This window comes from Narcine bancroftii, chromosome 7 (assembly GCF_036971445.1).
Source record: "Narcine bancroftii isolate sNarBan1 chromosome 7, sNarBan1.hap1, whole genome shotgun sequence".
Taxonomy (NCBI): domain Eukaryota; kingdom Metazoa; phylum Chordata; class Chondrichthyes; order Torpediniformes; family Narcinidae; genus Narcine; species Narcine bancroftii.
Genome location: NC_091475.1, coordinates 13,360,105 through 13,388,099, shown reverse-complemented (window position 1 = coordinate 13,388,099; position 27,995 = coordinate 13,360,105). Strand labels below are relative to the sequence as shown.

Below are 27,995 nucleotides of genomic sequence, written 5' to 3'. Positions count from 1 at the left end.
AGCTTCTTCCTATGGGCAGTGAGAATGCTGAACAACCAAAGGAACTGCTCACACTAACTATCTGACTCTCATATTTTCAAAACAATATTTATTTATTTGTACATATCAATTCTTATCCTGCATATGTATTGTTTGTCTGTATGTGTTATGCCCGGTTGTGCATCTGGTTGTTTTGCACTGAGGTCCAGAGAACCCTGTTTCGTTGGCTTGTACTTGTGTAATCAGAGGACAATTAACTTGATTTGACTTGATCTCCAGTTTACTGAGATCAAATATCCAATGTACCATGTATTTCAGCATAAAAGATGACCGTCAGATAAGTTGGTCCCCATTTTCAGCCTCATTTTCATGTAATTTCTCCCAATTTTCTGCAAGGAATGTGCCAAAGACTGGTGTCTGGGCCTCCCAGCAATAACCCAAACTTTGTTAAAACACCCCAATCGCCAAGTAACAAAATCTGTAAATTAAGCAAGAAAGTGCTTCTGGCCAGGTGCGGTGCCGTCCGCATTGAAGAAGTCACCTCGCTGCCCAAGTGTGCTTGGTGCAGGAACCACAGCCAAGTGTCGGTTCCCGGGCAGGAGCAGGGTCCTTGAGCTCCCGGGAAGGAGCAGGGACCCCGGCCTCTACAACTGTAAAATGTCTGGGTGGGTTATATTGACAGTGGGGAGGTATCGAGGAGTGGTGGCACTGGCAGTGGGGAGGTGCTTCCGGGTTGTCTTATATGCTGAATCTACATTGAGCATTTTGTTGAGTTGAATTTAAGGTCTTATTTTTGTAAGTCAACTCCTGCTTTTTGAGGGTTTCAAGATTCGAATTATATGCCAAAATATATGGTAGTTCTCAACAGAACTAAAATAGAGGACTGTTTTATCATTAATGCTAATATTCCTTTCTGCCATTTCATAAATTGCCTCCTCCATCCAAGGTTCATTAAAATGATACTTGCTCATATAGACTTTCACGGGTTAAGTCTGGGTTACTGCCGACAAGTTGATGGTAATGACCATCAGCTGAAGTATCCTCAAACACATCTTCACACTCAGGTTGCAGACACAGGTGGTCTGGTATTGTAAAAATATCTGCAGAGTTCAAGTGTACCCTATTGGAAAGAATCATCGGCACAAATTAATATAGTAGCTGATTGTCATTAAGAGATGAACAGAGCAAAATATTCAAACACCTTCAATCTCTGCATGGATTCTGCAAAATCTAACAGTGAAATAACATATCATATCCTTCAGAAGTACTAAGCAAGGCCAGCATGATGGATGATGGGCCTTATGGGGTTCATTTAGAAATCCAATGACTATGAGGTGGAAACTTTCCTTAAGCCTGTTGATACATGCTTTTACATTCTTGAGACTTCTCCGCAATAGGAGGAGGGAAAGAAGAGTCAATGATGGGTCTTTCAATATATTGGCTGCCTTCCCTAGGCAGTGGGAGATGTAGGTGGCTTTCATGGAGGTGAGGCTTAAACTGGTTTATATTAAAATTCCTGCAATTATTGGTAGATCTAGAAATATAGAGCCAGAGCTATGCAACAATGATCACGAGTTGCATTAACCTCATTTCCCTCTACTCCTTGCGTACCTGCCCAAATGCCTTTTAAGCATTGTAAATGTATCTGTCTCTACCACCTCCTCTGGCAGCTTGTACCATAATAACCACCAACCTCTGTGTGAAAAAAACACCTTCAGATTCCCTTTAAATTTCTTCCCCTCTTGCCTTCTAGTTCTACTCTGGAAAAAAGGTGATATCTCTATGCCTCTCTATTTTTCTACACCACTTTAACGTCAGTCCTCAGCCTCCAGCATGAGTGAGAACTTGGGTTATCCAATCTCTTCTTGTAACTATAGCCTTCCATTCCAGGCAGCATTCCTTCTGCAGTCTTTCTAATGCTATCACATTTTTTCCCTGTAGTGTGGCAACCAGGATTGAGTGCTATACTCCAAGGACTACCGAACCTATGTTTGTAGAGATGCAACATGATATCCCATTATACTCAGTGTCTCGGCCTATGAAATTAAGCCTTCTTCACTACCCTATCCACTTATGTCACTGTTTGCAGGGAACTTGGGATGTACAGAGGAACCTTTGTTGCAGATTCATGGTTCCCTGCCATTTACTCTGAATGTCCTGCCAGTATTTGATGTCCTGAAAATTAGGCACATAATTTGTTTCCACAACTAATTTTTACCTCATGAGTATTACAGGTTTAAAAAAAATATACATTAGGCATTCCCACACTTATATTGACAGCCCAATTTAAGATTACTTAATTCCAACCAGTAAATAATTTAAGAACAATTACATTATTTTTTGTGGTTTCATTATTTAAAGACTTTTTGTATCATTTTGAATGGTTTGAATAATTTTTAATGCTTGTACACTTCAGAAATGTTTAAGTAAATTAAAAGCCTTTTGACAGCCAGTAATCTTGGGGGAATGACTGAGCCAGTTACAAAAGAAATTCTAAAGGCTTGCTCTCACAGTGGAAAGACTCAATGTGGTTGCCCAGGATGGCTTGGGAGTTCAATTACCACTCTAGATACGAGCACACAGTTGCCCACAGTGTACAGGTTGGGTGGAGGGAACTCCACAACGGGCTGTTGGCAGGGCTATATTTTTTGTGTCATGGTTCACAGAAGAACCACCATCAGTAGTTTGACCAAACTTCTGTGACAACAATTGGCAAAAATATAATCTTTAAATCAGCTTGTGCTCTTCCTGAAGGTGTATTTAAATGCATCAAAAAGGAATATGAGAATACTCACAGATAACCATCATCTGAGTATATTTCATCATCTTCCTCTTCACGGGTTCCATCTCCAAACATTCCAGATAGAAGGATCATAGACTGTGAATTAAATAGGGTTCAGTACTTCCAATAAAGATCAGGATAGCAGAGCTGCCACTGCTGTGGACCTGGATGGTGCAGAGAGGGGAGACACGTCTTTCTGTCCTCCTCCAAGGGGTCTTATTGCCTGGCCATCCTGCCTGATGTCCCCATACAGGTTTAAACTGCCTGTGGAATGGGGCCGGCTGTAGTATCAAAGACCCATGGAGGTCTAGGCCCAAGATGGCAGCCCAGACCACAGGGATTGCTGGTCCTGACTGTGGCTGAGAAACTCACATCTGGATGCAGGCAACTGGTTTATGAGAACCAGGTACTGCAATCAGGATTTATGAGGGAACTGATGGCAGGGATACCGAAGGGCTTCGGGCACTAACTGCTTTCCCATCACATCAGGGGTTCAGAACCAAGGGATGAGGAGGATACCTCAAGCTTGAGTCACTGCTGGAGTGGACAGGAAGTCATGGTTACAGGAGCACAGAAGAGACTTTCTTTTGGTTCTCTATTGCCGTGATTGGGCCACTGAACTAATGGCACCCCTTGTGTGACATTAAAAAAAATTTAAAAACACACAAGTACAAGCTACAGCTAGTACATATGAAATAGGAGCAGCAGTGTGTGCCTTAATTGTGACAGCATGAAAGTGGGGGATAAAAGTGGAATTTAAAATGATAAACATGTTTACACATAGGAAGTGCAATAAAGTCAGATTACTGTAATTAAAGCTTAGTACAACAAATCAAAAAGTGTTGAGAAATTCCCCGTCAGTGGCATGGCTAACAACTTACTGAAGGCATGTATGCAATTCCCCAAAGGAAAGCCAGAAGCATACTCCAGCCCTCAACCAAAATAAACAAATGGACGGGCGAGTTCTGTCCTCCCCATATAGCCTAATAGTTTGCAGTGAAAATTTTTTAAAAGTAAAATTGAGGACCGTACACATTTACAAAACAAACCATGAAAGTCAGATGGCAAAAGATCATCAAAATGCACTCACCTTGGAATCCTTTGACTTCTTTTTCCTATTTCGAATTTTACTTTTAAGATTTGCATTCTGCAAGAAAATCAAATGTAAGTGCACTGAGGCTAAGAATGGTCATTTTTCAAAGCACATACATTTCTGATGGTATCTTTTAATGAACTGTAGGCTCAAGAAGGCATAATATACATTTTGAATAAAAGTTTAATACACTAAAATGCTTTCAAGTGTCTATGCTCTGATTGTTGTTACAATGCATTAATAGAACTTCTTTCTCCTATCTTACTGTCTAGGCATGGTGTTTTCTTTGGCTTGGCTTCGCGGACGAAGATTTATGGTGTAGTGATAACTGCAAATAAATACAAGGCACCCACTGGAATTGGTGTTGCATTCATGCAGTTCTATTATCCTCAATAATTATATGATTACAGATAAAAGCAGAACCTGGAGATGTTTTGAATTTGCCATGTACATCAGCTCACAGTGGATGATGTTGCATTTGTCACACAGATTCTGACCCACATTTCAGAAAGGAGTGTTCAGGCACTCAATATGATAGAACCATGCTAAAATAGCTCAGTTAATCAATAGTGAACAAAGAAAATCCAAATGGGGGAAAAAAATGCTCCATCTGGCAACTTTCATGTCCTATAACATTTCTAAAGTTTACATTGTCTTACTCCTGCAAATTGTCACTTGGCAGCCCATTCCATACATCGCAATGCCAGAACATATTAATCTGACAGGTCTTCTTCTATGATCAAGCCTAAGAATTCTCGACACATCCACACCTATACAGAACATATGGATATATGTACTGTGTATCCCTTTTTTCAGATTCTGTATAAGTGATGCAAATGCATTTGAAACATTTGCAGTTCCAAGACTAACACACAGTCTAAACTGACATTTCAGTTCAGTTCTGAGGGGCTGAATGGCTTCCAATTCTTATGGTTATTCCCCTCAGTCATCAAATGGTTTCTTAACTCTTAAATAAAAACTCAAAAGGTCATTTCACGTTTGTTGGTTCAAACTGTGTCTGGAAATTGACTGCCAGAATTTTCTAGAATATAAAACACCAATAAACTCTACTTGTACTAAATGCTTGTGAAGTAGCCTGAAGGTGAATGCAATTAATTTTAATCAATAATCTGCAACTTCTGTATCAGTTTTTCTTTTCTTAAAGGCCTATTTAAGCCTTTCCTCATAACTTGGGTGCCTAAATCTGCCAATTTAGTTAAGCTTTATTGCATCCTTTCCAATAACCAGCTAGTTACCAATAATCACGTCAATATTATACACTACTACAGGTGGGATTTTAACTAATATATTTGATAGCAAGTGAGGCTTTGCAGTGACAAAACTGCAATCTGAGTGGTCATTTTTTTTAAATATAATTTTTTATTTTTCACACTGAACCATATCAACCAAAATATGTACAAACGTTTCTCATGAAATATACAAAGTGGCATTTTCTCCCTTTCTCCCCCCTTTCCTTCCCTCCCCAACTCCCACCTCCCTCCAAAACCAATAAATATTCAACATATACAATACAATAAAACCATAAAACAGTATCTTCACACAAAGGAAAATAAACAAGAAAAATGCGTCATCTATTTGTTACACACTGGATCAAGTCATTTTGTCTTATCATTTTAGGGATGGAGGTCCGAGGCAAGCTCTCTCTGTTATGTTCCATGTATGGTTCCCAAATTTGTTTAAACAATCTGACTTCATTTTTTAAATTATATGTTATTTTTTCCAATGGAATATATTTATTCATTTCCATGTACCATTGCTGTATTCTCAGGCTATCTTCCATTTTCCAAGTAGATTTTTTTGCTACTGCTAAGGCTATCATAATAAATCTTTTTTGCGCTTTATCCAATTTGAGGCCTAATTCTTTACTTCTTATATTACTTAAAAGAAAGATCCTGGATTTTTTGGTATGTTATTTTTTGTGATGTTATTTAATATCTGATTTAGTTCTTCTCAAAACGTATTCACTTTCGTACATGCCCAAATTGTTGTTCCCGTTTCCTTCTTACAGTGAAAACATCTATCTGATAATGTTGGATCCCATTCTTTTAATTATTGAGGAGTGATTATATACCCTGTGTAACCAATTATACTGTATCATGCGTAACCTTGTGTTTATTGTATTCTTCATAGTTCCAGAACATAACTTTTCCCATACTTCATTTTTTATCTTTATGTTTAGATCCTTTTCCCACTTCTGCTTAGGTTTATAGTTTATTTCATCATTTTCCTTATCTTGCAGCTTAATGTACACGTTGGCTATAAATCTTTTAATTATCAATGTGACTGTAATCACATATTCAAAGCTCCTTCCTTCTGGTAATCTCAGTCTATTTCCCAATTTATCCTTTAAATAAGCTTTCAGTTGATGATTTACATTGTACCATGAGTTATTCCATATTTGTACTTCAAATGTTAATAAATTATTTCCCAAAAAACAATTTTCTATTCTTTTGATTCTTTTTCTCTCCTATTCTCTAAAGGAAAGGTTATCTATTGTAAAAGGGATTAGTGGGTTTTGTGTCAATAACAATTTGGGTATTTGGTAATTCGTTTTTTTTTTCCTTTCTAAGTGGATCTTCTTCCTCTTTGGCTTGGCTTCGTGGACGAAGATTTATGGAGGAGTAATGTCCACGTCAGCTGCAGGCTCATTTATGGCTGACAAGTCCGATGCGGGACAGGCAGACATGGTTGCAAGGGAAAATTGGTTGGTTGGGGTTGGGTGTTGGGTTTTTCCTCCTTTGTCTTTTGACAGTGAGGAGCGGTCTTCTTCAAAGGGGGTTGCTGCCCACTGAACTGTGAGGCGCCAAGATGCACGGTTTGAGGTAATATCAGCCCACTGGCGATGGTCAATGTGGCAGGCACCAAGAGCTTTCTTTAGGCAGTCCTTGTACCACTTCTTTGGTGCACCTCTGTCTCGGTGGCCAGTGGTGAGCTTGCCATATAACACGATCTTGGGAAGGCGATGGTCCTCCATTCTGGAGATGTGACCTACCCAGCGCAGTTTGATCTTCAGCAGCGTGGATTCGATGCTGTCGGCCTCTGCCATCTCGAGTACTTCGATGTTGGAGATGAAGTCGCTCCAATGAATCTTCCATATATTAAGTAAATGATGCAATACTGGTGAGCTTTTATATTGCACCAACTTTTCATCCCACTTATAAAGTATATATTCCAGTACTTTCTCCCCTATTTTATCTAGTTCTATCTTAGTTCAGTCTGGTTTTTCCCTTGTCTGGTAAAAATCTGATAAATACCTTAATTGTGCGGCTCTATAATAATTTCTAAAGTTTGGTAACTACAAACCACCTTGGTTATACCTCTTTGTTAATTTATATAGCACTACCCTTGAATTCCTCCCTTTCCACTAGAATTTCCTTATTATTCTCTTTAGTTCATTCAAGATTTTTTCTGTTAAGGGAATTGGTAACGTTTGAAATAAGTATTGTATCCTTGGGAACACGTTCATTTTAATGCAGTTTACCCTCCCTATCAATGTTAGCGGTAATTCTTTCCAATGTTCTAAATCTTCCTGCAATTTCATTAGTGGCTGATAATTTAGTTTGTACAAGTGGCTTAAGTTATTATCTAACCTGATCCCTAGGTATCTGATTGCTTGTGTTTGCCATTTAAATGGTGATTCTTTTTTAAATTCTGTATAATCCGTGTTACTCATTGGCATCACTTCACTTTTATTTGTGTTGATCTTGTACCCCGATATTTCTCCATACTCCTTCATTTTCTTATGTAATTCTTTTATTGATATTTCTGATTCTGTTACGTATACTATGATGTCATCTGCAAATAAGCTGATTTTATACTCCTTCTCCTTTATTTTTATCCCTTTTGTTTTATTTTCTATTCTTATCAGTTCTGCCAAAGGTTCTATCGCTAAAGCGAACAATGAGGGGGATAATGGACATTCCTGTTTAGTTGACCTACTTAATTTAAATTGGTTCAATACATATCCATTTACTGCTACCTTCGCCAATGGTCCCTTATACAATGCTTTAATCCAATTAATAAATTTTTCTGGTAGATTGAACTTCTGTAATATTTTAAATAAGTAATTCCACTTTACTCTGTCAAAGGTTATTTCTGCATTTAAATTATTTCTCTTGGTTTCTTATTTCCTTGAACTGCATGAATTAGATTAATAAGTTTACAGACATTGTCTGCTGTTCGTCTTTTCTGAATAAATCCAGTTTGGTCTTGTTTTACTATTTTTGGTACACAATTGGCCTATCTGTTTGCTAATAATTAACTCTTATAATCTGAGTTAAGTAGAGATATTGGTCTATATGATACTGGTGTTAATGGATCCTTCCCTGTTTTTAGCATTACTGTAATTATTGCTGTCTTACATGAATCTGGCAAGTTTTGTGTTTCTTCTTTCTGGTTCATTACTTCCAGGAGAAGAGGAATTAATAACTCTTTAAATGTTTTACAGAATTCTATTGGGAATCCATCCTCTCCAGGTATTTTATTGTTTGGCAGCTTTTTTAATATATCCTGTACTTCCTCTATTTCAAATGGTTTTATCAGTTTGTTTCGTTCCTCTTCTTGCAATTTCGGCAGTTCAATTTTAGCTAAAAACTCCTCTATTTTGCCATCTTTCCCCTCATTCTTTTTGTTTATATTTTTGTTAACTAATATGGCTACACTTCTAGCTTTTGAATTATATGATGCTGCCACTACGTGTCCTACCCAGTCTCTCTTTAATTTGTTATGTTCCACTTCAGTTAGATGGATTTCCTGCACAAATGCTATATCTACTTTTTCTTTCTTCAGTAAATTTAATAGCCTCTTCCTTTTAATTTGGTTATGTATTCCATTAATGTTTATAGTCATATAGTTCAACGTGGCCATGTTATATCTTGCTTACACCTCTTTTCCGCTTCCTCGCCACCTCCATCCCCCTTTTTCCCATTTTTATCTTAATTTTCCCTTTTTAAACTCAATGTACGACCACACATTTAAAACATAAAATACTCCAACAATTCCCACACTCAATAATACCTTAACCCCAAATGCTCCTCCCCTCTCTGAGTTGCCCCTATCACTTGCCGGGCAACCACAACTCCCCATTCCATTTGGATTGCGATCTTGCTCGCAAGCCTCAACTAATTTTGCAATGACGGTTATTCCCTCTCCCCCCAGCCCTCCCCAGAAAACCTTTTGTTTTACACATATAACAAAGCTCTCTTTTTCGCCCCTTACTTCCTTCCTTCCCTTCTCTTTTCCCTCTTTAGTTCTTTACATATACATTGTTTTTACATCTTTATATATATTTTATCACCATTCTTCATTCTTGCTAAATCTCTTCATCTGTTCTGCAAATGTTCTGCGAATTCTTGTGCTTCCTCCGGATCCGAGAACTGTCTGTTTTGCTCCTCGGGTATAAATATTTTAAGCACGACTGGATGTCTCAACATGAATTTATAACTGTTTTTCCATAAAATCGTTTTCGCTGTATTAAACTCCTTCCTCCTCTTTGAGAGTTCAAAACTTATGTCTGGGTAAAAAAATATTTTTTGACCCTTGTATTCCAATGGTTTATTGTCTTCTCTAATTTTATTTCTTGCCCGCTCCAATATATTTTCTCTTGTCATATATCTCAAAAATTTTACTAAGATGGATCTTGGTTTTTGATGTGTCTGTGGTTTCGGAGCTAGTGTTCTGTGTGTCCTTTCTATTTCCATTTCTTCCTGCATTTCTGTGCTTTCTTCACCCTCCTTCAGGCCCACTATTTTTATGTTGTTTCGCCTACTATAATTTTCCAACATAACAATTTTCTGAGATAACAACTCTTGTGTCTCTTTAAGTTTTTTGTCACTTTCTTCCAATTTTTCTCTTTAAGTCATTTACTTCCATTTCTACAGCCGTTACCCGTTCTTCCACATTCTCTACTCTTTTCACTATTTCTGTCATGACCAGTTCTAAACTTTGAATTTTATCTTCTGCTCTTTTCATTTTTCTTTTAATTGCACTAAATTTTAAAGATAACCATTCTTTTAATGATCTCATTTGTTCTTCAAAAAAGGCTTTATCTATATTCTGTCCATCAGTTTTACCTTCTATTTCTCTGTGAAGATCTTGGTCTTCTTCTTCTGTGTCTGTTCCTGTGTTTCTGTCTTCTTCTCTTCTTTGTGTCTGTGTCTCTTGTTTTTCCTGATGAGCTGCTTATATCTCTTTCTCGGGCCTCCTCTTGCTGTTGGTCTTCCCCTCCTGGGCTGCCTGTCGGGCCTCCTGCCGTTGATCCTCTTGTCAGTCACCCTGCTGTCTTTCTCCCTCGTCTGTTTCCTCACTCCCTCCCCTGCCACCATCCTCATCCTCCAGCTGAGTGCCCTGGTGTCGGGTGTCCCTCAGCTGGTCGCGCTGTGGCTGCCCGCTCCTCTGCTGAACCCCCCCCGCCCCGTAGATGTTTTCTTTTTCCTTTGCGCACTTTTGTTTGGCTCCGAGAGCCATTTTTGAAGTCCACCATTCAGGAGGTCGTGACTCCGCAGGGCAGGCACCAACCTTGGATTGGGCACTCCTCACCACCACAGCTCCCTGTTCCCTTGTGCAGGTTGGGCCTTCTTCTTTCTTCTCTGGTGAGTTTTATTTTTTTCAGTTGTTTTTGTTTTCTCCTTCTTGGGTGTCATCTTCTTTCTCTTCTCTGTAACTTTATCTTCTAATTTCTTATATTTTATATTTATTGAGCTTTGTCTTTTTCTAACTTTTTTTCTGGAGAGGGCTGGTTTTACCCAACCGGCTACTCTATCATGTGACTCCCCTCCTGAGTGGTAATTCTATGATCTATTTCAACTTCAGATCTTTTATTTGAAATAACTCTCAAGTGGATTGTTTGTAGAGCAACTTACAGATAATTCTTCATTTTCTTGTTTCTTTAGTACAGTACAAGGAATATCTATATAAAAGAAAAAAAGTTTCAAAAAAAGTTTCTGGAAAGATTCAAAACAGTAAAGCGATCAGGACTAAACTTTAAATAAATAAAATTAAATTGCTCTGTCAATGTTACATTTGCAGCTATATAATCACATGTTAAATTACCTTCAAACAGTATTATATTCACAATGGATTTTCCTCCTTTCTCTGTCCCAAAGCAAATTTTATTCCCCTCTATATTGCACGCAAGCTCTCTGGGTCTCTTATGGTAATGAGGTAGCATAGCATGAATTTTTATTTTTGAAGTGAGACCATAAAAAGGACACAACATTATTAATAGGGCAGAAAGAATGTCTTGCATGGAGAAGACATACACCAAATAAAAAGGATTGATCCACAGGCAAAACAATAATGGAAATAAACATTGGGAAAGAAATAAAGCAAAATTTAATTTGCCACAGCTGTTGTATTAACGCCAACCAAATGACCTCCTGAGACTCAAAACTCAAAATTTCCATTCAATCTCCAATCGATCTCCATTTCTTTCAGTACATTTAGCATACGAGTCCAAGTCCACTTAATGCAGAGCAACAAATGAGAAGGCAATTAAAATCTTCATAAGCCTGGTTAAGACCACCTCATTTAAGATACAGGTGGCTGAAAAAATTTAGACTCCTCAGACTGCAAAAATGGGGCATTGAGATACAACCTCAAGTCAAGAGCAAGGAAAAAGTCTAGAATGTTATTTTGAATTCAGATTACAAAAGTAGAATGACAAATACACATTCAAATTAGTAAAGGGTGAAATGAAAATGGATAGAAATACTGCAGAGTTTAACCAACATTTTGAATGGATCAAATCGCCCAGGATTCATAGTGAACCAAAAAGATTGCATAAGATTTGGAGGTGGAGGGGGAAACTGCAACGTTGTTCTCACTGGATGAACCAAGATGACTTTCTTCATCTATAATTATTGCAAGCAGGAACATTATAAAAAGCAACTTTTCCCTCTTTGCTCTTGCAACGTTATCAAACTTATGACTTAAAGTGGAATAAATATCTCGACTGAATCACATAATGAATGGTTTTGGTATCTTCACAAGTCTAATTTCATTAAATACAAACCCATTGTATTAAAATATTCATCTAAAGGGTTGTGCAGTGAAGGGAATTGATCTCTTTTTTCCTCCAACATCCAGATAAAACTGCGGGTTTTTGTTGGCGATTCCTGCATTAATTGTTTGACGAGTTGCTTAGTATTATCATATAGAGGTAGATCGATCTCTGATTCTTTGAGCAAGTTTAGCAGAGAGTCCAAGTCCAATTGCTCTATGAATTTTGAATAACGAAGCAAGAATAACTTTGCAGCTTCACAGCCTACAAAAAAAAAATACAAATTACCTTCAAACAGTATTATATTCACAATGGACTTTCCTCCTTTCTCTGTCCCAAAGCAAATTTTATTCCCATCTATATTGCATGCCAGCTCTCTGGGTCTCTTATGGTAATGAGGTAGCATAGCATGAATTTTTATTTTTGAAGTGAGACCATAAAAAGGACACAACATTATTAATAGGGCAGAAAGAATGTCTTGCATGGAGAAGACATACACCAAATAAAAAGGATTGATCCACAAGTTTAAAAGTGATCATCTACCTTTCCTTAACTTCAATTTAGTTCTCTCTCCCCAGATGTTTGCTGGAAGAATTGCATTTAATGCCAGGATTGTCGAATGATATTCATGTAATTATGGAACATTAATCACAGTTTAATTGTAACAATAACGGAAGAATATTTTCCCCCTTCCCCTCTCATATTCAATGGTGGGGAGGGTTTTGCCTGTGATGTCCTGGGCTGTGTCCACTATCTTTTGAAGGGCTTTATGCTCAGGGGTATTAGTGTCCCCATACCAGACCATGATGCAGCTGGTCAGCACAATTTCCAGCACATATCTGTAGAATTGCAAGGTTTCTGGTGTCATACCAAACCTCCACAAACATTTGAGGAAGTAGAGGCACTGACGTGCTTTCTTTACGATGCCTTTAGTGTGTTAGATCCAGGAAAGATCCTCCAAGATAGGGACTCCCAACAATTTAAATTTGCTCATCCTCTCTACCTCTGATTTTTTTTCCCCCCCACCCCCAACCCAATGTTCACTGGATTGTAAAAACCTCTGGCTTTCCCTTCCAGAAGTCAACAATCAGTTCCTTAGTTTTGGTGACATCGAGTACAAGATTGTTGTTTAATTTTTAAAATGTAGTCATTCAGTAGAGTAACAGGTCATTTCGGCCCACAAGTCCGTGCTGCCCAATTTACATTAACCTACAATCCTGGAACATTTTGAATGGCATTGAATGGTGGAGGAAACTGGAGCCCCTGGAGAAAACCCATGTAGACACGGGGAGAACATACAAGCTCCTTACAGACAGTGCGGGATTTGAACCCTGGTCCCATCCCAATTGCTGGCGCTGTAAAGGCATTGAGCTAACCGCTATGCCAACCATGCCGACCCATTACCGCACCAATGTTGGTCACCATTCAGCCAAGTTTTCAATCTCCATCCTGTATGCTGACTCATTACCTTTCTTTATACAACTCACTAGCATGGTATTGTTGGCAAATTTGTAGATGGTGTTGTTGTCATACCGAGCCACAAAGTCGTAGGTGTAAAATGAGTATAGCAGGGGTCTAAGAGCACAGCTCTGTGGTACTCTGGTACTGATGGAGATGTTCTTATCAATCCTCACTGATTGTGGTCTAGTTAGCCACAGATAGAATGGCCAGTTTGACAAGAACTATTTAAAAGAGCTGCAGAATTCTGGAAAAAGGTCTTGTGGACAGATGAGACAAAGATTAACCTGTATTAGAGTCTTGGCAAGAGCAAAGTGTGGAGACAGAAAGGAACTATCCAAGATCCAAAGCAGACCACCATGGCCATGGTTTTCATCTTGCAGTTTAGCCTCTGTGTTTCTGTTTGGGTGATGTCCCTTACTGTTTTATTCTTGATTTTCAGCCTCATAACGGCTTCTTTGACTTTCACTGGCACAACTTTGGTCCTCATGTTGAAAAATGGCAACGACAGACTCCAAAGGTGAATAAAAGTTTAGCAGCAAGTCTAGCCCTCTTATGCCTGCACCAATGAAGTAATTAAACATACCTGAACACAATCAAACACCTGTGAAGACAAATGACCCAAACATTATGGTACCCTGAAATGAGGGGAACTATGTGTAAAAAGTGTTGTAATTTCTACATGGTCAAACCAAAATGTCTACAAATGACCTTGACTAAAATTTGGAATGTGCACTCTCATTACATGCAAGTTATTTGATAACAAATTTAAATCTGTGTAGCAAAGGGGCAAATAAAGGAAAAAAAGAGGAGTGGCTCCAGTTTGCATGTTTAGTGACATTACCTGCATCATTTAACCAACTGATCCAATCCTCCAATAGCTTCTCACCATTCTTTTGGCATTTTGTAAGTATGTAAACAAATGTCCTTGTCTTTACTCTGTTATTCTCCTGCACAATGAGATCAAGCAGTTGGTCCATAACTTGACATGGCTTGGAGACACTTGCAGACAGCTTATCACAATCCTCTTTGCTTAGAACACGGAATGACTGTAATTCTTGTAGCAAATTTGTAATATTCCACCCTCCAGCTTTTAACTTTTCTTTATTTTTAATTATCAACTGCAACATTCGATCACCAAAAGAATTCCAGGAATTACCTGTATATAAAAAGGTCAACATTTTGTCATAAATAAATTCTCTATCCTTGAGTAAAGTTAAAGAATTTGATGTATGTTACATTCTAAATGTAGTATTTACATGACAATAATGGAACTTTTGTAAAGGCAGAGCTGCTGAGAAATAAATGCTGCCCACACCAAGCAAGTAAACCAGTAGCTGCCATTTACTCAGACCACGTGTGTTCCTTTTTACGAGAGGCGAGAGGGTCACGGGAGTGATGTCATAATGCTGCTGTGAGGCCTGGCCATTCCCCTGGCATCGCGTTCCTGCAACCTGGAACTTCTGCGAGGTGGGGGCTGGGGGGAAGTCCCTGTGCCCTCCCACGCTGGCTGTTCACTACTGTGATTCGGCTCGTCGTGTGCAGGGTTGACCTGGCCCACTACACCTTTACCTTTTACATCACAGCCGAGAAAAAACTCCCAAACAATGAAATCACACACCTTTTCTGTTGGAAATATTCTAACTAGCTGTAATTAACTTGAATTTACTGTTTCTCCACCAAATGTATGCCCATTTATTAAGTCGTCGTGAGAAGTTGTAGATCATTAGGCGCAGCAATTACTATGAATCATGCATTTTTTGTTACCAGTTTTAGAATTGGTTTCTTCAGTTTTATTGTTTATTTCAACACTTTTTTTAAGTTGTTTTTCAGCATTGGATCTTGATGCTTCTTTTCTTAATTTTCTGGCTTGTTTACGATGTTCTTTAATCTTTAACTTCAAAGCACTACAAGTAATGAAGAAAATCACATTCTGGGTTACATAGACTGCTGAGTTAGAAAAAGTGCAAGTAGTGATTAATTGGAGATGTATGCAATAACAATGAGAAAAAAGACCAGAAAATAACAATGCAAGAACTAGTAGTAACCTAGCGAATAGAAAGACAGGCAGCAAAAAGACAATGTGCTTGAGAGAGTTTCCTTAAAGAGGGAAATGGAAGGACAATTAGATGAGATTTAATTTAGAAGTGCTAAAAAGTACCATGAAATAGAATTCCATTTAAATATTTCTTATCTGTCCAGGTATGTATACATGCTAAGTGAAAAAAAAATCAGGCAACTTAAATGCAATATTGATACAGCATCAGTTTATAAATAGACAGGCACCAACCAACATTCAAAATCATGCAATCATGTTTAAACTGGACAATTTGTGGACTCAAAACATTGACCATTTCTCTTTCCACAGATACTATCTGATGTGCTGAGGTTTTCCAGCATGTTCTGTTTTTCTTTCAGATTTTCAGCATCTGGAAAGGATTTTAAAAAAAAGCTGCAACTGGAAAGCTATTCTTCTTGACATCAAATAAACTCTCGTGTATGTCTACTTGAAAAATTCACCAAAAATCAGTATATCAGTATTTATTTTAAATGCTGTCAGGGAATAAGCAGTTTAGCCTTTTTAATATTATGTGTTTTAATGACAGTTAGTGTTGGAATACTTATGCTTAAACACTTACAAAGGGCCAGTTTCAACCCTCTAGTGAAAAGAAAATAATGCAGGATAATCCCCAAATGTTAGGCTGCAACAATCTATTGAGAAATACATTTTAACACATCACCACAAGATTTCCATGAGAAAAGTCTCCTTGACAAACAATGGTTTAAACTATTGAGAATAAGACCATTCATTACCTTGAGCATTTCTGTTTAACAACTCTTTTTGGAGATTTTTTGTTTTTCTTTATTTTAGCCTCAAACTAAAAAAAAAAGATAATTTGCATTTAGCAATATAAATTGTTTACATTTAAATTGTGAACATCTAACATTTAAAAATGCAAACAAACTTTAAAGATTATTAAAGTAACTTTATTATTCCTTAAAAATGATTTTTAAAAATACAGAAAAGATGCACCTATCCAATTTCAAAAAGAATTACAAGACAATTTGGACCCAAGTAAGACAACAAAAATTCCAAAATATTAAAAAATTAAATGTAGGGAGCTAGAAAATCTAGAAACACGAGTGGCAATAGAAATATATATGAAATGGTATTTTGTCAGTTCAGAAAACTGTAAAGCTTTGGATTCTCTGCACACTTCATCACAGTATATATTCAGGCTGAGATAAATAGATTTTTGAGAATTAAGAAAGAGCAATTCTGGGAGAAAGGAGAGAAGTGTTAAGAGTTTCTCACTCTGCAGACTACCTGAACTGAGTATTTCCAGTATTGTTTTATTTTGAATTTCTAAAATCTGCAGAATTTTCCTTTTCTACTTTTGCAAAGTCAGTTACCCACTAATAGATCAGCATCCAAATGATCAAACAAGCTCCAGCTCTCATATGCTCCACCATTGGTTTTTTTTCTTATGCTTACTCAACACTTTACGTGTTAAAAAACTGCTTTGGAAGTGTAATGTAGCTGCAGTACCAATTAGTTAGCAGTGCTGGTAAAAACAAGGCAGATCAAAATAATTTCACACAAAAAAAGCTGAATATGTTGGGCAGTTCAAGCAATTTCTCCGAAGAAAGAAAAAAAATAACACGTCAGCCCAGTGACATTCCATCAGAAGTTGTTGAAGGTAATTAAGGGGCTCTCTCTAGTCTACGGTTGTGATTTGGAAATCATCATCCATAGCTTGTAGTCAAAACGTTTTTAAAAAAATTCACTGTGTCCTCTTATGGAAGCCTCAAGAGGTCATCTACAGTGGTACTGCTTTGAAGTGCAACAGAATGGGATAGTCATTGTCACCTTCCTTATCTTTGTAGACTCAAGGCTGCCACAACAGAACTGGCAAACTTAAGCCTTTGACAGCAAACGTGAAGGGTCATTCTAATAGAAACTGGCAAGAACAAGTAATGCTACAGATGAGAACTAATGCCCCTTTTGATCCGTATACAACTTGTAGAGGAAGTCTTTATGGTCTTTCTACCTCTGCCAGCATAATACCTGGGTTCCCTGTATGACTCTAGTGTGAAGTCATAAACAAACTGACCAAAACAGAGGTTTTCCCAATAAGCTTGCTGAGTTTCTTAATATGGTTTGGCTGGAAGGTTCTACAAACAATGCTCTGAATTGGATAGTCAAGCAGCTAGAATAATTCTCAAAAGGTAACAACTAGGCAATCACATTTACAACTAATAATACAATGGGCCTCCGATCACATTAAGAGCAATTTGATTAGGATGGCAGATTTCCTGGCCTAAAAGGATGCATCGATGACCCAAAAAACTTAGGCAACATGACTGTTATGTAAGCAGATCCACTAAATATTACGCCTTGATGTTAGATTTATTCCACTAATTGAATTGAGATTCTGAGATGTGAGACTGCATCCTCTTGATTATCAAAACAAGCCATCTTGAAGTTCTGATGGAAGATCACCAACTTGATCACTCGAGAGAGATTCTGTCTGACTCAAGTGTATCCAGATTTCCAGTAGCTACCTGTGAATTGTCAGAGCCACCAATCCCTTAACTCGCCGGTAAAAACCAAACAATCGGCACATTCCACTATTCGACACGTCGGGCATTCAGTTTATGTGTGATGAACTTTTGGAAGAAGAACACAACCTTCAGTTTCCATTTCTGTGATCCCTGGGATTTAAGGAAGCTTCTGACATATCAATCTTTTTGTTTAAGAAACTGTACTTGGCTTTATGTTTCTCAAATCTATCCATTTTCCCCCAACATTGCAAAGATGAATTATCAGGCAGCCATACAAGATTAGCCTTTAGGCCACCACTGTTATCACTGGCCTGGAATAATCCCACCTCAAGCACAAGGTGTGAGGGTGGGGATGAATGATAAGGGAGACAGAGAGAGCAAGGTTTCATGATCTAAGCAGCATCTAAAATGATCAGCTGCTTGATTGTTCTATTTTATTTTCATAATCTCCTCACTCAATACTCAGCTCACCGATAATCTACTTGGGTCTTGCTACCTACAAGTGAGAAAGGTTACAGGAGGAGAATAATTCGCAACTTATTTGGCCTGAAGTGGTACAAAGAATAGCTCCATAAATATTGAAATGTCGCACAACTTTCACACTCAGTCACAAAACCTGTAAATGTTAATGATTTATTCATGCAAACATGGTTCAACCAAGTAGTTTAAGATTCCTCAGCAGGAACCGTCATTCACAAGGCAGAAATGGCAAATTTTGTTCCAAATATAAAATGGACATTCAAAAAGCAGAATAAACATGAAAAATGGTGGCACTTTTAAGTGGCCAAACCCAAGATATCCCATTATTTGTTTGAAGTTATTGCCTGATTCTATTACTCCATCTCAGCTTCAATTAAATTACATTATTTGTCCAATGAGAAATAGAGTGAAGTCATTGGATAGAATTCTTACCTCACATTTCACAAGACCTTTCGAATCGTAGATGACAATTTTGGAAATTTGCCCTCCACAATCTGGAGTGAAACATGGATCTTTGAGAAAGTCCTACAAAGAAAAATAAAATGTTCTGGCAAGATGAAAAATTAAATGTAAAACATTCAGTGCAATTCTCCACAGCTGAAACTATTTAAATATTGGGCTGGTCACACTTGAAGCAATCTGTGAGTGAGACATTTATGAACAATTGAAATTAGCAGAATAAAAATCATATTAAACTAAGGAATAAAGGCATAAATGTATTGCGAAACAAATGAAAAAGAGCTTAATTCGTTTTTAAGCTGAGTTCAATAACCCCCACCCACCCCACACCGATGCACATTGCTGGCCTTAACCGGAGGAGCCAAGTAAATGTCAGAGGATCCTTCCTGGACCCAACACACTAATGGCATCGTGAAGAAAGCACATCAGTATCTCTATTACATCAGATTTGTGGAGGTTTGGAATGACATTGGAAACCCTGGCAAACTTCTACTGATGTGTGATGGAAAGTGTGTTGACTGGATATATCATAGACATAGTCTGGTACGGAGTCATCAATACTCTTGAGCGTAAAGACCTGAAAAATGTGGTGGATGCAGCCCAGGACATCACAGGGAAAACCCTCCCCACCACTGAAAACATCTACAGGGAACGCTGCTATCGGAGGGCAGCAGCAATCATCAAGGATCCACATCACCCAGTGCAAACTCCGTTCTCGCTGCTGTCAACAGAGGTATAGATGCCACAAGATTCACACGACCAGGTTCAGGAACAGCTGCTGCTCCTCCACCACCAGACCCCTCAACGACAAACTCAATCAGGGACTCATTTAAGGACTCTTACTTTAGCACTTTATTGATTTTTTTTTCTCTGTATTGTACAGTTTGTTTACATTTCCTTATTTGTTTACATGCATACATTGTATACAGTTTATTTTGCACTTCCCATAATGGTAATTCTGCCTTGCTCACAGGAGATAGGATCGTAAGTACTCGGACAATAAATCTGAAATCTGAATCTTGAAATGAACACCTCAGCTGAAGGCATCACAAAATCTCAGGATTTGATGGTGAGTGCAGGAGCTCAGTGAAAGGTTAGATTCACACACATCTGACCTTACTTCCACAATGCAATGCATGGGCAGCATCTCTGAACACACTGATGTATGCACAGCATCTGCTGAGCTTCTGTCAAAGAAACTAACAGCTAACTATCAGTGCATTGTAGCCCAATAATTGCAATCTATTGAGGTGCTTTTTAAAAAAAGTGTAAACATTCAATGATTTTCATTTGTTTCTTTACTTGTCCTGAGCGTTGGGACCTCCGTACCAGATGGTAATGCAGCCAGCCATGGTACACTTGTAGAAGTTTTCAAAAGTCTTTGATGACATACCCAATCTCCTCAAACACCTAACAAAGTTTAACCGCTGGTGAGCCTTTATCGTGATTGCATGAACATGGAGGCTCCAGGACAGATCTTCGGAGATGTTGACACCCAGAACTTTGAAGTTCTTGACCCTCTCCATTAAGCATTGGAAACATTTGGTTCCAATTTTGATTACAACCACAGCAAATCTTAATTGGATATTTACCCATTTGGTGGACAATTACATTCTCATTTACTTAAAGGCAGAAAAATATAAAGACAGTACAACTTTGATTGTCCAAAATTGGATTATCCAAAATCCTCAGATATCCAAAATTGTTTTGGACCCAGAAGTGATGTCTGTTCAGCTCCAAAATATTTTTCGTATAATTGAGAATTTCAGAAAAATCAGAAATCTTTATTGATCTGAAAAATTTTGAAGCCAAAATTACATAATTTCGCCTCCAAAAAATTTCAGATAACTGAGGATATCCAAAAGAATCAGAAATCCTCAGTCATCTGAGTTTTTTTTTCCGGAGCCGAACTTACATCACAGGTTGACAAAATTCTGGAAAAACATCTGAGTAGAATTTGGAGTTCTTGGGTGTTGGATTTATCTTATTTTGTTCAGCTTGTTTTTTGGTGAGAATTAAACATTATTTCATGCTTTAAAAGCCTTCCCTTGTTGTTTGTTGTTGTTTAAACACTGTTACAAGTTTTTTGGTGTTGCTGCTGGGCTGTTTTTAAAAAAATGACCAGTTATCCGAAAATATTGTTTATCCGAAATAGGCCCGGTCGCAACTATTTTGGATAATTGGAGTTGTACTGCATGTGTCTACTTTATAAAGTACACTAACCTTGTCATTTTTATCTTGAAACAGAGCTGCCTTCAATTTTTTCCAACAATTGATGTGGTACTCTAAATGGCACTGCAGGATGCACATCATTCGAATAAAACCCTGACACATAAATCAAGATGTTTCATATCATGAACATTTTATGGCAGAAGTCCAACTTTCAATTGCTTTTGAAATATTGTGTACCTACTGTTACATGCAAAGCCCATTACCTTAAAATCTGGATCAGAGAAGTAAATCTGGGTTTTAGAATGGCCCTGGCAATGTTGATAGCAGCAGACTGCATCAGATTGTGGAGGAAATTTACACTTCCCAATGTATTCCTCCAACAATGCCTGGAAGATAAGAGTCTGAATGATGAAGATTAAATGACAGAAGTCCAAAAGGCGTTTTGGACCAGAGGAAAATGAGTGCATATGTGCAGTAATCGTTGAAAGCATTGAGAGTGGCTTGCAAAGTATATGGAACGCTGCAATTCACAAAAGTATGACTATAATGTTACACTTGTATGAAAAACAAGGTTCAGGCCAGGACTGGAACATTGTATCCAATTCTCCAAAAGGATTCTTGAGTTTTACTTGAATAGTTTTAGTAATAAGGAATAAGATTAGAATGGAGAAGCAGAGATGTTAGAATTTAAGGATGGGAGATTATTCTCCTCAGTGCAAAGCTTGAAAGGAGTTTGCATAGCAGAATACAAGACAATAATTAGTTTAAAATGGAGATTAAAAATATGAATACAACTCTCAAAATCACACAAGGTTTAATGGCCCAAATGACCTATTCTTTCTCTGATATTCTTTCAAGGAATTACTGGTTACAATAGCAAATATAAATGCAAATGCAAATCTTTAAAATATTTTACCTTTAACTTTTCATTTTGTGTCTCTTCGATAACAATTGTTGTTGTGGGCCACGTTAGTATTCCGGGTACAATCTTATGGTTTACCATTTTTAAGGATTTAGTGAATGGATCTAAAGCATCGATAAACCTGGGGGGAAACACAGTGGAAAAGGGGGAAGAATTACCGGAGACGAAAATCAATGATGCATGTTACTTTCAAGTTGGAGTGGAATGCTGGATATTGGATTGAAACTTAAAAATAGGACATAACAGCATAGAAACAAACCCTTCGGCACATCTCGTCAGTGCAGAACTATTATTCTGACCTAGTCCCATTGACCTGCACATGAACCATAACCATCCATACCCCTCCCATCCACGTACTTATTCAACTTTTTATTGAATTTCACAAACGAGTCTGCATTCACTTCAGCTAGCAGTTCCTTCCACTCTCTCTGTGCGACCAAGTTCTCACTTTTCACACTCAACCCAAGACTTCTCGTTGCCGCATCTAACCACAGTGGAAAAAAGCCTGTTTGCATTTACTCTGTCAATATCTCTCATCATTTTATATACTACACCTCTATCAAATGTCCCCTCATTCTTCTATGATCCAGGGAATAAAGTCCTTAACTGTTTAATCTTTCCCTGTATCTCAGTTCCTCAGGTCCCAGAAATATACATAAATCTTTTCTGCACTCTTTCGATCATGTTGATATCTTTCCTGAAGTTAGATGACCAAAACTGCATACAAATCTCCAAATATGGCCTCACCAATGTCTTGAATAATTTCATCATAATATCCCAATGCCTATACTCAATACTTTGATGTATGATAGCGAACGTACAAAAAAATCCCATCTACCTGAGACACCACTTTCAGGGAATTATACATCTGAATTCCCAGATCCTTCTGTTCTACTGCACTCCTCAGTGCCTTATCATTTACCTGTTGATACTCAGCGCCTGGAAGAGCTATGACCAAAAATAACTACATTCATCCAGATAAAGTATAACCAAAGCTTTGTGCAACCAATGGATAAGGTTAAGGGTAATTCAGACACTTGACATAATGACCAACATTGATTAACTTCTTTGGTTGCTTGTGTTTTTGCTCTTGGGCACATGATTTTAGTGTTCATAGAAATCTAAATACCTTGACACCCACAATGAAAGTTCCTAGTTGGTCTTCAGAACCAAACTAAATAATCCAAATGTAATCCAGCTACCCATTCACTTAAACTCATCCATTTCTTTAGCAACCTTCTGCTTCCAAAGTATTTGCATTACAAAATGTCTCAAGGCATTTAACAGGAGTTCCATCAAAAATAAAAATTGAGAGTCAGGCAGGAGGAAACTTTTTTTAATGCAGATATTAGCAGCTTGGTTAAAGTTACGTCTTGTCTTAAAGCAGGATTAGAGGGAGAATTTGGCAATCCATGGAACAATTAAAATCAGGGATGCTTAAACTGCTGGAATTGGAAGTTAGAAGTTGTTCCCCTTAGAGCAAAGGCAATTCGATGGAGGTATTTCAAATCATGTTAAGTTCAGAAGGTGTAGATTGAAGGAACTTGTTCCCCTTGGGAACATTTAGTACAGCTGTTAGCACAACACTTCCAATCTCTTTTCAGTACCAACCGCTCAGTCCAAGATTCCGCCCTGCTCCAGCGCCCTCAACAGCCCCTAAGGCTAGAGCTGGATGAGGTTCCCACCCTGGATGAGACATATAAGGCAATCGAACAACTGAAAAGTGGCAAAGCAGCAGGTATGGATGGAATCCCCCCAGAAGTCTGGAAGGCTGGCGGCAAAACTCTGCATGCCAAACTGCATGAGTTTTTCAAGCTTTGTTGGGACCAAGGTAAACTGCCTCAGGATCTTCGTGATGCCACCATCATCACCCTGTACAAAAACAAAGGCGAGAAATCAGACTGCTCAAACTACAGGGGAATCACGTTGCTCTCCATTGCAGGCAAAATCTTCGCTAGGATTCTACTAAATAGAATAATACCTAGTGTCGCTGAGAATATTCTCCCAGAATCACAGTGCGGCTTTCGCGCAAACAGAGGAACCACTGACATGGTCTTTGCCCTCAGACAGCTCCAAGAAAAGTGCAGAGAACAAAACAAAGGACTCTACATCACCTTTGTTGACCTCACCAAAGCCTTCGACACCGTGAGCAGGAAAGGGCTTTGGCAAATACTAGAGCGCATCGGATGTCCCCCAAAGTTCCTCAACATGATTATCCAACTGCACGAAAACCAACAAGGTCGGGTCAGATACAGCAATGAGCTCTCTGAACCCTTCTCCATTAACAATGGCGTGAAGCAAGGCTGTGTTCTCGCACCAACCCTCTTTTCAATCTTCTTCAGCATGATGCTGAACCAAGCCATGAAAGACCCCAACAATGAAGACGCTGTTTACATCCGGTACCGCACGGATGGCAGTCTCTTCAATCTGAGGCGCCTGCAAGCTCACACCAAGACACAAGAGAAACTTGTCCGTGAACTACTCTTTGCAGATGATGCCGCTTTAGTTGCCCATTCAGAGCCAGCTCTTCAGCGCTTGACGTCCTGCTTTGCGGAAACTGCCAAAATGTTTGGCCTGGAAGTCAGCCTGAAGAAAACTGAGGTCCTCCATCAGCCAGCTCCCCACCATGACTACCAGCCTCCCCACATCTCCATCGGGCACACAAAACTCAAAACGGTCAACCAGTTTACCTATCTCGGCTGCACCATTTCATCAGATGCAAGGATCGACAATGAGATAGACAACAGACTCGCCAAGGCAAATAGCGCCTTTGGAAGACTACACAAAAGAGTCTGGAAAAACAACCAACTGAAAAACCTCACAAAGATAAGCGTATACAGAGCCGTTGTCATACCCACAATCCTGTTCGGCTCCGAATCATGGGTCCTCTACCGGCACCACCTACGGCTCCTAGAACGCTTCCACCAGCGTTGTCTCCGCTCCATCCTCAACATCCATTGGAGCGCTCACACCCCTAACGTCGAGGTACTCGAGATGGCAGAGGTCGACAGCATCGAGTCCACGCTGCTGAAGATCCAGCTGCGCTGGATGGGTCACGTCTCCAGAATGGAGGACCATCGCCTTCCCAAGATCGTATTATATGGCGAGCTCTCCACTGGCCACCGTGACAGAGGTGCACCAAAGAAAAGGTACAAGGACTGCCTAAAGAAATCTCTTGGTGCCTGCCACACTGACCACCGCCAGTGGGCTGATAACGCCTCAAACCGTGCATCTTGGCGCCTCACAGTTTGGCGGGCAGCAACCTCCTTTGAAGAAGACCGCAGAGCCCACCTCACTGACAAAAGGCAAAGGAGGAAAAACCCAACACCCAAGCCCAACCAACCAATTTTCCCTTGCAACCGCTGCAATCGTGTCTGCCTGTCCCGCATCGGACTGGTCAGCCACAAACGAGCCTGCAGCTGACGTGGACTTTTTACCCCCTCCATAAATCTTCGTCCGCGAAGCCAAGCCAAAGGAAGATTATAGAGGCAGGAACCCTGATTCAAATCTGGTGCTGTGTGAATTGTTAGGTCTGCTTTGTTCATGAATGAGTGAGTCAGACACCAGACTGAGTCGAAATCAAGGTTCTTTGTTCTTTATTACCGGATTGTAACACTTGCAACTAACAGTGTTAGTTGGAGAAGGCGCATTCTGCCGTTATCAGCAAGTGGTGTTTTTTTTATACCTCAGGATACGTACTTAGTAAATGATCATACCATTACATTGTCCAATGAATAAACTGTTGCTACCCTTCTCTGTTAGTCTGCTGCGCATCATTCTTGTTAGTGCAAAGCTTATCTTGAGTGTACAAGGTCACATCTGCATTCTGTTACTCCTTAGTACTGGGTGACTCCTTCTCTGGTCCCATCTCATGATGTTTTTACCTTACAGTATGGAGTTTGTATGTTCTCCCAGTGTCTGCATGGGTTTTCCCCTGGGGTCACCCTTCAAAAACATACGCGAGTTGTAGGTTAATTGGGCGGCATGGGCTTGTGAGCTGGAAAGGCCTGCTACATTCTGTATGTCTAAATTTTAAAAAAGTAGTGAATGATAAAGGACAAGAGGAGGAATGGGGCACTTTAAAAAAAAAATTGGCGATAAAAATATGAGGGAAATAGCATTTTTACTCAGAAATCATGATTTGAAATTTACTTCTTTTAGGAAACAGATTCCTCAAATGGGTATTGACTAGACAAGAGATATGGTTTAGGGCAAAGAGGATTCTATGATTCTATGTGAGCACTAAGGGCAGGGATAAAGGCTGAATATGAGGGGACCAGCAGTAGAGCTTTGGGCAGTTCCATCTTTCTACCACATACAATTTTCCTTTTTCTTTATCTGGATACAAACCTATTCTGCTGACAGTAGACTTTGCCGAGTCCAAAGAATGCCAAGCAGTCAAGCCGATGCTCTGGGAATTGCTCCAAGATTTTATTAAACTGATATTCAGCCTTTGCCAGCTCCTGGTCAAATAAAGTGCAAGTCAGTGGCTCCAAACATCTATGATGTTGATGATACATTAAATCCAGAGTCTAAGCTATTCGCAAACTTCGCAGGTGGCCGTTTAACCCCTCGTGCCTGTTTCTGCCATCCATTCTCTCAACATCAAACAATCCATATTTAAATTTATTTGTCACAGAATACCTTGTACAGCGAGAAGAGTTCTCGTGTGCATACGCTAAGAGGTTATCTTTAACATTCTATACAGCCGAGTTAAGATCACAATTTACAGAGTAAAATTTACAATGAAAATGAAGATCATTTAGGACCCAGCAAGGGCAGCAGGAGAGCATCTTGATTAAAATGTGAAAAAATTATAATGGAATGAGGAATTGGCACAGGAAGGCATCTGTTACTACAGTCACTCCAGGAGAAAGAAACAACTGCTCTAGAGATGACCAGTGACTAGAAAGGTAGTTGGGTCAGAAGGTCATGATAACTTTCTAAACCATGCATTTCAAATCAGCTCATTTATATTAAATAAGTTAGTCACAAAACTCCACATCTTAGAAAGTATAGTTCTCACCTCAGGGAGCCCAATGCCAAGGAGGGCACAGGCATGACCATAGATTATTATCACATAGTCAATCGTGGACAAAGATACTTCCTAATAAAGACAAAACAATTAACATCTGGATGCTGTGAGGATTCAGACTGGAAGTATAGTTGAAGAATTAAGACTGACAGTTTGTCTTTAAATAAAGCGATTACATTCTGGGAACCATTATATTGGTATCAATAAAGCTCTCCCCAAAACAAAGTATTTAGAAATGATTAAAGGAGTTATTTAAGTGGTGATTCAGGTTGAAGGGTGCTAGGGCGCCCTTAAATTACTTGAATACATGCAACAAAGATATGATCAATACTGAAGGCTTTGAAGAGGAGCTTCAGCTCGAGGGCAAGCAGATTACAATGGAATTGGAAATACAAACTTCCATTCCACACTATGTCAAAAATTATGTTTGTACAAAAAGGCACATCACTCTTCCCTTCCCACCCCATCTCCCAAATAATGCCTTCGAAATCCAAATGAAATTCCCACCTTTCTGCTGCAGTTTCTTTACAAAGAACCCCACTGCCTCAAAAGACAAAATTATCATAGACTAACCTCGAGGTTTTCTGGATCCATCAACTTCAGGACCTCCAAGAAGGCACGTTCCGCGTTGCGGGCACGTTGGTCCATTAAGGCTAAATGTCCGACATTAATTAGGGACTTCAACTTGTCCATTTTAGTTTCTGAACTATTTAAAGGCATTGATATCTTAAAACAAATAAGTTGAGGTTAGAATCTTTGTAAACACCTTGAGCATATCTCAAAAATGTGGGCTCTTTGCCACAGTCAACATATACCAGGCACAATGGCAACAGGAGTTATTATCAGGAATGAAGAACTGCACCATTTATTACATGTTAAAAAACATACTATGATTTAAACACCATAAAAGGAATGAAGTAGACCTATTGAAAATGGCATCTGCCCATATTACAATCACATCATAATCCCTTATTAGAAGTAGACCTATTGAAAATGGCATCTGCCCATATTACAATCACATCATAATCC

General features: G+C 38.8%; 1 protein-coding gene across 4 annotated transcripts in view; it reads right to left on the bottom strand.

Moving 5' to 3' along the window:
• Nucleotides 1-27,995, bottom strand: part of ttc3 (tetratricopeptide repeat domain 3) — a 110,051-nt gene that overhangs the window by 27,416 nt on the left and 54,640 nt on the right. For all 4 annotated transcript variants that reach the window (XM_069888856.1, XM_069888857.1, XM_069888858.1 and 1 more), the window contains 15 exons: nt 27,540-27,692; nt 26,958-27,038; nt 26,282-26,394; nt 21,926-22,052; nt 21,273-21,395; nt 21,061-21,162; nt 18,811-18,903; nt 16,147-16,211; nt 15,100-15,239; nt 14,177-14,491; nt 11,887-12,138; nt 10,736-10,782; nt 3,852-3,908; nt 2,775-2,857; nt 947-1,099 (listed from right to left, as the gene is read on the bottom strand). In XM_069888856.1, coding sequence (XP_069744957.1) covers nt 947-1,099; nt 2,775-2,857; nt 3,852-3,908; nt 10,736-10,782; nt 11,887-12,138; nt 14,177-14,491; nt 15,100-15,239; nt 16,147-16,211; nt 18,811-18,903; nt 21,061-21,162; nt 21,273-21,395; nt 21,926-22,052; nt 26,282-26,394; nt 26,958-27,038; nt 27,540-27,692 — 1,904 coding nt within the window. The remainder of the gene's footprint in view (nt 1-946; nt 1,100-2,774; nt 2,858-3,851; nt 3,909-10,735; nt 10,783-11,886; nt 12,139-14,176; nt 14,492-15,099; nt 15,240-16,146; nt 16,212-18,810; nt 18,904-21,060; nt 21,163-21,272; nt 21,396-21,925; nt 22,053-26,281; nt 26,395-26,957; nt 27,039-27,539; nt 27,693-27,995) is intronic.